This window comes from Chenopodium album, chromosome 3, assembly GCF_948465745.1.
Source record: "Chenopodium album chromosome 3, dcCheAlbu1.1, whole genome shotgun sequence".
NCBI classification, from domain to species: domain Eukaryota; kingdom Viridiplantae; phylum Streptophyta; class Magnoliopsida; order Caryophyllales; family Amaranthaceae; genus Chenopodium; species Chenopodium album.
The window spans coordinates 67,275,142-67,287,665 of NC_137836.1; the positions used below are offsets into that span (position 1 = coordinate 67,275,142).

Here is a 12,524-nt window from a genome sequence, read left to right on the forward strand (position 1 = left end):
TCTCCGGACCTATCGGCAACTCCAATTAGAATATTTGAGTACTTGCGCTAACTGAAAAAATGAAATTAATGGGTTGAAAAGAGCATCAACATTCGACCGAAATTCATCATTGCAACAAGCAACCGCAAATTCCACCAAATTAGGGTCCTCAGATTTTCAATGTGGCGACACAATTCATTTTCGGTAATATTTGTTCGTCTCATATCATTATTTTTTTCTTTGAATTTGCACTTAATTACTTGTAATTTATTGTTTTCAGTTCGATAATTCATCTTTATTTTAATTACTTGTAATTTATTGTTTTCAGTTCGATAATTCATTTTTATTTTTTAGGAGATTCATGATTCTGATCAAAGTATTTCTGGTAAGTCCACTTTAAAATTCATATTTGAATGTGAAATCAAACTAATATAGAGTACAATTTTCGAATTATTTCTACCATTTATTGAATTATTTACAGACGATGATGAAGAAGAAGAACAAGGTCGTAAATGGTCGGGAAACTACGTTTCGTTAGCCGGAACGTCGGATTGTAAGAAGGTAACATTATTTCTAAGTGGTTAATTATGGTTTGTGAGTAGATAATCTGCTGTTGTATGAGATTATACTTGTTAAGATATAGTTCTTGAGTATTGACATGAATTTTACTATAACAATGTGCTAGTGAATGTCTTGCGAATATGAATTCAAGTAATTGAAAAATAATGTAAAGGTAGAAGTTGTGGAATGTGGAAAGTAAGACATTGTATAGAGGAGCGGGTCTAAGATGGTCTGGAATAAGGGCTGCAAATGATCCAGGCCGAGTCGAGTTTAAGTTTGTTCGAGATATTTACTGAGCTGAGCTGAATTGAACTGAACCTGATTGGAGCTGAACTGAAAAATTAAAATGCATAAAAATATATGAAAATGTTTATGAAAATTAATGATAATATATATAGTGGATTGTGAAAAATATAAAAGTGTTTTAAAAATAACTTTGTATTTTAAATTATTATATTTTAATTAATTAAATTTTGTGTATTATATTTTAAATATATATATAAAAATAAAAAGTATTCTTCAATATTTTACTGTAGTCAATCGTTGCTTGTTGTACTCTACACAATTTTGTTCGTTTAAATGAAGTAGGGTTTCCATTCACGCACCAAGTTGAAGTCATGGGACCAACAGAAGATCATATTATGTACGATGATAACAGAAAAGCAGCTATGGATATTGTACAAAACCAAATAACTGATAGATATGGGAGTCAATTCAGAGGAATGCCGAGGTAATGGAGCAACTTAATGAAGAAGAAGAAGACGAAGAACTAACCGATTATGAAAGCTAGCAACTGTTGTGTAGTATTCTCATTTTGTCAATGAGTTCAACTATAAAAAAACATGTTACCATTTTGAACGACGAATATAATAATAATAATAATAATAATAATAATAATAATAATAATAATAATTATTATTATTATTATTATTATTATTATATTATTATTATTATTTTATTATTATTATTATTATTTTATTATTATTATTATTATTGTTATTATTATTATTGTTATTATTATTGTCGTTGTTGTAATATGCTAAAACATCTAAAACAAAAAAATTAACAACTGAGCTGAACTGAACTGAACTGATTGGAGCTGAACTGAACTGAATTGAAAATAAGTAAATATGAACAGACCCTAAGTTCGAGGTTGAACGGGTTTAAATCGGGTTTAATTAAATAAACGAGCCGAAATTAATCATTAAAAATATGATTTCTTTCAAATTTTATCCATTTAATTTTATATCAAATATTTATATTCTTTCTATAAAAAAAGGTAATGACAGAGTTTTCATGCCTTTACATGGTGAAATAATTAGTATTTTTTTTACAAATATGTATTAATAAAAGATTTATAAATTTTTCAAGTTTTAATTGGCCGTGAAAAAACTTATAATTGGACTTAACCGAGTTGTTCATGAACACGATCGAGTCGAACATGATGTTGTTCGAGCTTTGTTCATTTATTTGACGAGCTTAAGAATTTTGTTCAAGCTTGTTTGCCAGCTTAACAAACGAGTTTTGACTAAGTTTTGACCGAGCTTGTTCGCGAGTAGTTCACGAACGTATCGGCTCATTTAAATCCCTATCTGGAATTTGGTAACCTTACTCTTGTGTGTTTGGGATATTGCGGATGTAGAAAGTAAGACATTGTGTTAAGGGCAATCAATCAATCAATCAATCAAAGCCTTAATCCCAAAAGTGGGGTCGGCTAACATGAACCAAATTTGATTATTCCGTGTAGTCATCAACATAAATCTTTCTCCTCCATCCCTTACGATCCAAAACTTCATCCTCACGTAAATCCATGCACTTCATATCCTTCCTCACTCCTTCCAACCAAGTCATCTTTGGTCTCCCTCTTCCTCGTTTAATCCCTCCATGGTCCCACTCTTCCACTCTTCGCACCGGTGCACCCTCGGGTCTCCGTCTTACATGTCCAAACCAACGCAGACGATTTTCCCTTAATTTATCTACAATGCCCGCCACACCTACTTTCTTGCGAATAACCTCATTTCTGATTCTATCTCTTAAAGTGTTTCCACACATCCACCTTAACATGCGCATTTCCGTAACCTCCATCTTTTTAATATGCTCTTTCTTAGAAGCCCAACATTCTGTACCATAGAGCAACACTGGTCTTATGGCAGTCCTGTAGAATTTTCCCTTCAACTTTAAGGGAATGCTGCGGTCGCATAGCACTCCCGTGGCCGCTCTCCATTTAAGCCACCCTGACTTAATCCTGTGGGTCACGTCTTGATCAATGTCACCATTCTTCTGGATGATCGACCCTAGGTACTTAAAACATTCACTCATGGTCAAATCCTTTCCATCCAAACTCACCACTTCATTGCTTGTCCCCCTCTGAGTGCCAAAACGACATACCAAATATTCAGTCTTACTCCGACTTAGCTTAAACCCTCTAGATTCCAACCTTTGCCTCCATTGCTCCAACTTGACATTAACCCCATCCTTAGTCTCATCCACCAAAACGATATCATCTGCGAACAGCATACACCATGGAACCTCATCTTGAATTGGTCTAGTTAATTCGTCTAGAACCGTTGCAAAAAGAAAAGGGCTTAATGCAGACCCTTGATGCAATCCGATTGTAATAGGGAAATCTTTTGTCAACCCTCCGCATGTCCTCACATTTGTTGACACATCCCGATACATATCCTTAACTAGGTCTACATACCTTCGTGGGATACCTTTCTTCAACATTGCCCACCAAAGTATCTCTCTTGGCACCTTGTCATATGCCTTCTCTAAATCAATAAAGACCATATGAAGATCTTTCTTCTTTACCCTATAAAACTCCATCATTTGTCTTATCAAATGGATTGCCTCCATAGTAGATCTCCCAGGCATAAAACCAAATTGGTTATCTGAAATGCTTGTGCATGCCCTCAACCTTTGTTCAATCACCCTTTCCCACAACTTCATAGTATGGCTCATAAGCTTAATTCCTCGATAGTTAGAACAATCTTGAGCGTCTCCTTTGTTTTTATAAACCGGGACCAAGGTGCTCTTCCTCCAATCTTGTGGGATCCTTGTAGCCGTCCATATCTTGTTGAAAAGGTTTGTTAACCAATCAATACCAATCTTACCCAAACACCTCCACACCTCTATCGGTACCCCATCAGGGCCAACCGCCTTCTTAGGTTTCATCTTCCTCAGTGCAATCTCCACCTCTACTCTCCTAATCCTTCGCACATACTCCATGTTGATTTCTTCATCACTCATAGAGGTATCTCCTATCACAACTCCATTACTTCCATTAAATAATTCATCGAAGTACCCCTTCCACCTGTCCTTGATGCCCTCCTCTTGCACTAGGACCATTTGGTTCTTATCTTTGACACACTTCACCATGCCAATATCCTTCCTTGCCTCTTGTCTTCTCTTTGCCATCTTATAAATGATCCTTTCTCCCTCCTTGGAATCAAGCTTTTCATAAACCTCCTGGTATGCCTTTTCTTTTGCTTGGCGAACAGCTGCCTTTGCCTTACTCTTAGCCTCCTTATACGCTGCAAAGGTTTCATCACTCCTACATTTTCCTAAGGCTTGATAGCATTCCCTTTTTTGCTTAATTACTGCTTTCACCTCTTCATTCCACCACGAATTATCTCTCTGTACCGAAGTTCTTCCCCTTACTTCCCCTAAGACCTCTTTGGCCACTCTTAGGAAACAGTTCTTCATTCGTAACCAGGTCATGTCCGGATCCACCTCTCCATCCCAATCCGCTTCTTCAATTACCTTTTCTGTAAAAACCTTAGCTTTTGCATCCCTTAGGGTCCACCATCTTATCCTTGGTTCTTCTTGTCTAACTTTTTTCTTCGCCTTCTCTTTCAGACGAATAGTCATTACCAATAGCCGGTGTTGGGTGACCACACTCTCCCCTGGGATAACCTTACAGTTTATGCAACTTTGTCTATCTATGCTCCTTGTGAGCAGGAAGTCTATTTGAGTTGCATTTGCTCCATTCCGAAAAGTTATCAAGTGTGAATCCCTCTTCTTAAACCAAGTATTAGCCAAAATTAAATCATATGATTGGGCAAAATCCATAATAGCTTCACCACCGGCGTCCCTCTGCCCATACCCAAAGCCTCCATGGACACTCTCATAGCCATCTCGGCTCGCCCCAACGTGCCCATTTAGATCCCCTCCAATATATAACTTCTCTGAGTGGTGGACACCCTGCACCACCTCGTCTAGGTCCTCCCAAAATTGTCGTTTCTCTTCTGCATCTAAACCCACTTGGGGAGCATAAGCACTGATAACATTCACAATCTCCTTGCCACATAGCAACTTCAGCCTTATCAACCTATCGTTCTTCCGATAGACCTCGATCACCTCTTTTGCCAACCTCTCATCGAGAACCACACCAACTCCGTTCCTAGCTCCACCATTCCTTGTTCTGTGGCTCGTTTCTTGCCCAACATACCATACCTTATACCCCAAAACCAAGCCTCGAGCTCCTTCTCCTGTCCATCTTGTCTCTTGGAGGCACATGATGTTCACGCGTCGTCTTTTCATTACTTCTACCAATTCTGCTGATTTTCCCGTAAGAGACCCCACATTCCAAGAACCAATCCGCAAACTAAATTCTTTTCTCCCACGCTCCCTCCTGATCCCAACTCCAAGTCCTTGATTATTTGACACCACAATTGGGCAATATGGCGCGTCGCTTCTGGGCGACGACCTAGCAACCCTTACATACTTATCACTGCACCCGGGTCTGGGAAGTGCAGCGCGTCGCTCAGTAGGGAACGCCCCAATGGCACGCCCTTGCTCATTTGACACCACACTCGGGCAATGTGGCGCGTCGCTTCTGGGCGACGACCTAGCAACCCTTGCATACTTATCACTACACCCGGGTCTAGGAAGTGCAGCGCGTCGCTGAGTAGGGAACGCCCCCACGAAAATATCTGTTTGGCTCATGTCATGGGATGTGACGAAGTTTTATACTGGCTGTCACTGGCCTACCGTAACCCTCCTCCTTTATCCAGGCTTGGGACTGGCAGCGGGAAACCCACTGGCGGAGTATTTGAAATGGTGGTTAAATTTTAACACAATTTACCCAATGCTTTGTCTATATGGCAAGGAATGCCTTTATGATTATACTAGTGTTGTCACACACTCACACATGGGGAATATGTCTAATGAAGAAAGGCAAATTTCACTGAGCATCAGTGATTAGTTTTATAGCTGATTGTGCACTACAGAAAATGGAGTTAATAATTGCTTACTTTTGTACACTAGGATGATGCTCATGCACATATATGGTATATTTATATATGTGAATCTGAACTGTGGAGTATAAAAAATAAGCTCCTTGTGCATGATGGAGAACATGCCAATTTAATGATTATTAAGAGATTTTAATTTTGTATAAGGGTTCTTTCCAAAAAAAAAAAAAAAAAAAAAAACAGAAAGCTATAAGGGTAAGATTCAAGTTTTGCAGTCAACATAATCAGTGGTTATATATTCTGAAAAACTGCATATACTTTTTCTGTTTCAGAAAAGCCTGGGAGTTGCATCACAACTTGAGTTACTCAAAGGTATTCTCAGACGTTGCCTCGACTTCTTTCTACTAGTATTTCTGATGTACCTTTGCTCTTAAGTGTGTTGATTTTTGTGTTTATAGCTGTGCCAGTCCACTTGCATGGCTGTAATTTTCTTCAACTTGTGATCGTGAAGCTCTTGTTTGATCCTGGAAGTTGTATTGATAATTACCTCTTTAGACCTTTTGCAGCAAAAAGAAAACATTGAATTCTCTCTGTTATGGATTTTGACCAAATATTCATTAAATATTGTTCGCTCACTTGTATAGCAGACGGGTGATGAATCTGATGATTGTGAATCACATAAATTATTCTGTTGATTAGTTCTCCTATTTTACGAACACTATACAACCTTCTTTTGGGAAGTAAGGGAAATTATATTCTCAATTCATCCATCCCATTACAACACCAACAAATTTCTGAAGTAGGCCTTGTTTTGAGCTTGGCTAGGACTAGGTGGCCTTCCAATCTATCCCATAAATATATGTGATTTCTTTTCCTTTTGTTTGTGTATGCGGTAATGATAGCGAAAAATCTTGGTAGAATTTCCTTTTTGCTGGTAGGTAGCGGTGGGTGTTGGGGGGGGGGGGGGTGGGGGGGGTGAGGGATAGAGGCGTGAGTTGAACTTGCAACCAGTTATGATATTCTCTTTTGAGTTCTGTGTTCGTAGTGTTGCCAATTCAGATGGAATGTAATAATTTATGTGCTGAATCCTTACCCTGTAATTATCTTACATTTATGCTAGGTTTAGCTATTAATCCATTAATTCTGATGTTTATAGAACTAGTGTCTCTTGTACAGGTTTACACCAGGTAAATTTGAAATTATGAACCGACCAACGGTAAAGCTACTCTATTTTCTTAGTTTAAAGGCAATCCATCAAGTGTACAGGCTTCCTCCATGGACTTGATGACCTAATGAATGGGTTCCTGCCTTCCTGGTGTTTATTGCTTGAGATGATCGTCACTGTGTAACTTTCTGCAGTTATGGAGACCTTAGAGCTAAAATATTCCATAGGGTCCACACCCTGCAAAACAAGGAGTTGCCAGAAGTTGAATATATTTGTGGAAGGCAGCTGAACATTTTATCTGAATGAACTTGTTTCTCAGCTATTAAATTGTGTATATATGGATATTACAAATGCTGTGCTGTACATAACAAAGTCTATTCTATCAGAGGGATCCAGGCTTCTTGTCTGAAGATGAGGTGGAAGCACCAGATTTTTACAAGAGGAACCTTGATTGCGAGAATAATGTTGAATGTGACTCAATCATCATTAAAGCTGGTGGTTCGACTTGTGATCCAAATGAGAGAATCTCTAGTGTTAAGGTATTTGGTATACTGTTGCTTAAAATTTTTGTTGTGATGCGTTCTGACAAGTGATAATATGCTAATAAAATGTCTCTGCTGAGTTACCTTGGCAATATCTACTGTTGATCTTTTAATGGCACCTATCAACTTATTGAGACATACTTTTGACTTGCTTTTTCTATCAGAAAGGAAGGAATATTTTTTCCAAATCCATCAAAGAAGGGAATAATGTATCTGAGATGCTTGATCTTTATACCAAAGTAAAAGTAAAACAATTTGAGCCCTGCGCATCTTCTGAGGTTGACAAAGAGGCGAGAAGAATGGATCAACTAAGTGAAAGAGCTAGATGGTCTACATGCCATCCGTTCAATTCAAAAAACAAGAATCGTGGTAAGGGTAATATCTTGTACATAATCATGCTCCTTTTTCTTTTCTGCAGATGCTTGGTGCGCTTTCATTTATGTGGTTATGAGACACCTTTATTTTCGCATGGTTCAATGCATTGATTAGCCAGCACTCAGGAGGCAGTTACTTCAGTTCAGCGTTATGCTCTAATTTTATGTTGCTAAGCAATGTTAATCTCAAAAACATCTGGAGAACTTTTTTTTTTTGACTGGCTATCTAATTGAATTATGCTAAAATCAAGTATTTAGAAGGATCCTGATCAAGATATATAGTGTGAAGGAGGTAGTCACCTAAAGATGAGTGATTTAGATTTGATTGTTGTGATACTCATAAAAGACATAGATATTGACTTATGTTTTGTTCAAAATCAAGTTTGGCTGGTTCAAATGGAGGAGCATGCAGAATACTATGTGATTGTAACATGTCTCTGTAGGTGAAGAAAAGTTGTGGCACTGTTGTTCAAACAATTTCGCTATATGGGTCGTAATGTTAATCTATTTAAATATATTTCTTATTGAAGATGAATACGGAGGTATATAAGTTGACATGGCTTTGTGGTGATTGAAAGTGTTATAATATGTGATGAAGATATTTGTAGAAGGGCAAAGAGGCATCATATGTGGGATAAATGACTACAATGGTAAATACTGAATGCCAACTATAAGGGGCACCAGCTTGAAGACTGGAGAGTTGAGATTAGAGAGATACTATAAATGGGGTAAATCAAGGATAAATTGGGTTGGAAAGGGCAAACAAACTGAGAAAATTGGGCCTTCATGATATTTCTTTGGGGAAATTGAAAATGGAGGAGGGCTCACATAAGAAGTTCATGGGAATGGCATATTGGTTCGTGTAGTTATCTCAATCTTTATGGGATTAAAGCTCTATATTGTTGCTAACTATATGGCTTTAAACATAAAGAGGCAAAAAGAGAGAGAGAAAGAGGGATTAAAGCTCTATATTGTTGCTAACTATATGGCTTTAAACATAAAGAGGCAAAAAGATGATGAAAATGAAAGCAAAGTTAAAGAGCATGCTAGGTTCGCATTTTTTATTTATCATCTTGTAATGCAGTAGAGATGTCCATCTTCCTGCATTTGTCATCCTATGTTAAATGCAAAACTTAGAGACTAGTCTTCCTGATTGTTTTACCTTGTCATTGTAGCCTGTGTTAACCTCATAAGAAATTGATTGAGTCAGTCTAGCCTGTGATATGCAATAAGCTCTGCATGTTATACTTGAAGGTCTTGAACTGCAAGAGTTTAATTTGACCTGGTGCAGGTGGAAGATGTAAAATCAAGGAAAAATCTCCATCTTTACAGCCACAAAAACAAGTAGATTTGTGGTCTGTTTGGAAAGATAAGAATCTCAATTCATCCAGTGATGATGAGTTGCTTGATAAAGCTGAGCCCAGTGAATATCAGCCTATTGATAAGATTAGTCCCATACTCCTTGGAGGTAGTGATGCTGGGACATCAAGTCTTGCATTGCCATTGGAAGCAGCTATAGATCATGATAATCATAGACGTTCCATGGCTGAACTTTTGGACAACCTCCAGGGAAAAACCAGCAATCCAATCTTGAAGCCTAAAAAGGTTACATATTATAATACCTCTGATTGCTCTATCTCATGTCAGTCTGATAAACCATCTGCTACAGGGTAGTAGGAGAAAAGGAAGAGGAAAGCGCGCTGTTATCAGAAGCATGACTTTGCCTGACAAGGATTTAGTAAGTGATGAAGACCCTTGTGAGGTTATGCATAGTGGATCATCAACAGACAATGAGGTATCTTTATGTAGTTACTGATTATAATATGTTTTCTATAGACCATTAAGATAACTTTCTGCTGTTAAAATAAGACCTTCATTCATTATTTAGGACAATGCTCAAAATTTAGCACTTGCTATAGTAGAATCCGGAAGGAAATCAATGGCAGACAAATTCCAGGAAGCGTTTGATTGTGCTTCAGTGGTAGATAAAAGACCTTCCTTCACAGCACTGAAACAATCTAGGTGAGTGTTGAAAACAGGTGAATCTTGATATACTCCTTCCATGGAAGGTTTTTATTCCTATCTGCTCCCTGAGCTTTTGTGTGTATGTGTTTGAGTGGTGCAGTACTGGTCTCTTTGGAAGATTGCAGCATATAATGCAACAGCAGAAGGAACAAGATGCTGATTTCTTGAAGAAGGTGCAGACTGAAGTTTGGCCTAAAGGTGATAGAAATATACTGTATAATAGTACTCAAATTTATGAGTTTTTTGGTTGAACAATTTTTGTGTGGTCTTTGTCCTGTGTAATTGTAGTAACTAGTAAGTAACAAATTGGAGTAATTACAATTTATTTTTTTTGCGATTTAGTGTTCCTTTGCCCAGAAACCTGGCTCAGTTTTTCCTGTTTTACTGCATTCAGATGAAGCAAGGTGCATTGATGTGAAGATATTATCAAGATCCTTTGACGCCAAACTTAGTGTTTGCAGTTGCTCACTAATTGAAAACGAAGAGGTTATTTCTGATTATGGTCTCTGTACTTTTTTAGTCACTTCCCCCCCCCCCCCCCCCCCCCTCCTTTTTTTTTTGGTAGAAATTCCTTGTGTATTTCCATCTTCTCTTTCAATTTTGCGCTTTGCCTATGAATTTTGTTGTGTTGAGAAGGACTGTTCAATGGTTGTAGACTTGTAGTCTTGTAATTTATATGCATTGGATGTCAAATGAACTGGCAGCCTAATCATATTTTATTTGCATAATTTTTGCAGAGTTCACTTCAGAACCCTCGACAGGAAAATTTTGGGAAGATTTGGACCATCATCTTTAATTCGAGGGTTTGTGGTGATGTCAATCTGGAAGTAGGGAACTTAATCCGTATCTATCCACCATGGTAAGTATTCATGTCATTTTCCTTGCAAAAATATTGCTTGTAGTCTGGTGCTGTATAATTTTATATGTTGTGGTAGCTTCACTACACGTTTTCTTTTAGATGGAAGATTAAGATGTCTTTTTGCTGTAGAATTAAGTATTCATGGCAATCGGCTGTTACTTTTATAGGTCCATCATGCATTATGTGTTGGACTATAGGGCCCGCAATCACAACTGCCAATTCGAGTTTCCTAAGTTGACAGTGCGGGCCCTACATATAACTTAAAGTAATCTACACAAGAACACACGGTTACTCGAGATATTGTGGATCTGTGAGAAATATCAATATTAAAGGCCTCTAGTGTGGTTTCCTTATAACTCTAGTTAGGCTTGAAGTGACAAGCTCAAAGGTCACACTGTGTGGCTTTGCTTCTGAAGTTGGATTATTTAAGTGTTCTCTAGAGGGAATTGTGTTGCAACGTATTAAGGCGCTTGGCCTTGCTATAAAAAAGTTAGTCTGCGCTAATGAATGCATAAATGCACACTAATGAACTGTATTGTGTATGGGACTTTGATTAGACCCCGTTATGAACGTAAATGATTAAGTGCAATGTTTCTGTGAATTTATTGACAGGAAAGAGGTACAGGTCCTTAAGGGTGGAGAGATCATAATTTTGACCTTGTACTTTTCCCAAATCCATACTTGATTTACAATGTTCTATCTCGAATATATTCATTTTGAAGAAGATATCAGATTCAAGACACAACATCAGATGATGTTTATATGCCATCAAATGTTCCCCTAGTGGAGTGAATGTCACAACTTCCTTGGTAATCAAGCTATTTTGATCTTGTCCTCTTCTTAGCCCTTTGGTTTCTCAATGTGTTGTTTTGAATTGTATTAGAATAAGTAGATTCTGTTTTTTAGGGTTATGAAAAAGATTTACCTGTTATAGAATACAAATATTGTACATATATATGTTTTCATTAAATATACTTTGTATCATCATTATCTACTTCATCTCATTTTACAATATTTTGGATTCATAAGAAGTAATAAAAGAAAAAGACTCACCAAGTTAAGCTTGACTTTTGTTTCAAAAAAAAAAAAAAAAAAAAAAAGAGTTAAGCTTGACTAGTGCAAAAAAATTGTCCCTTTTAACCATGAGAATGGGGTTCAATCTTTATTAGGGGCACTTTGACATTAAAAGAACCCCTTACGTTTTCCTCTAACTTTGAAAGTGTCTATCTTGTTAAATTGAGCCGCGTTAACTTGTGTGCATTTAAAGTGTGATATGACATTCTATCTTACTTATAAGTTATGTTACTCGGACTCTTTATTTCACATCAAATACCTGTGTCGGACCCTTGTCATTTGGACACTTTAATTTTAGTTCAAAATCATGTGATTTTTTCATAAAATAGCCGAGTTGGACACTTGAACACGTACCCGCGTCGAATATAGATATCGGGTCCAAGAAACATTGCTTAAAACGCACCCATGAAAGTTCATGTAATGCATTTAGCCTACAAATTAACCACTATCCACTAAAAATCTTCATGATTTTATATCCTTCTTATTTGAGAAAGAATCTCCACACCTGTTTTGGGCTGTCATGATGATTACTGAGTTTAATCTTTAAAGATAGAATAATGATATGCTTGTTAATATCCTACCCTTTTTAAAATTTGGTCCAAAATATCCTACATTTTGTACTTCCAAAAGTTCCAACCTACGGAGTACAATTTATCCAGAAATTCTTTTAATTTTTGTTTTTGTACCTACTTTTAGTTTTTTCAATTTTTAATTTCTTATATTCTTCTTTTTTGGGTCCATAGTTTGGGT

The 12,524-nt window shown here is 37.2% G+C and overlaps 1 protein-coding gene across 1 annotated transcript; it reads left to right on the forward strand.

Annotated features, from left to right (window-relative positions):
• On the forward strand, positions 1-11,697 carry LOC145624058 (uncharacterized). Its single transcript, XM_081676996.1, has 14 exons — positions 1-183; positions 334-364; positions 461-540; positions 6,068-6,107; positions 6,912-6,922; positions 7,287-7,439; positions 7,607-7,811; positions 9,108-9,421; positions 9,486-9,611; positions 9,705-9,838; positions 9,942-10,039; positions 10,236-10,327; positions 10,579-10,700; positions 11,313-11,697. The coding sequence occupies exons 1-14, from the start codon at positions 160-162 to the stop codon at positions 11,383-11,385; spliced, it is 1,503 nt and encodes a 500-aa protein (XP_081533122.1). The 5' UTR covers positions 1-159; the 3' UTR covers positions 11,386-11,697.
• Positions 11,698-12,524: the final 827 nt, after the last annotated feature.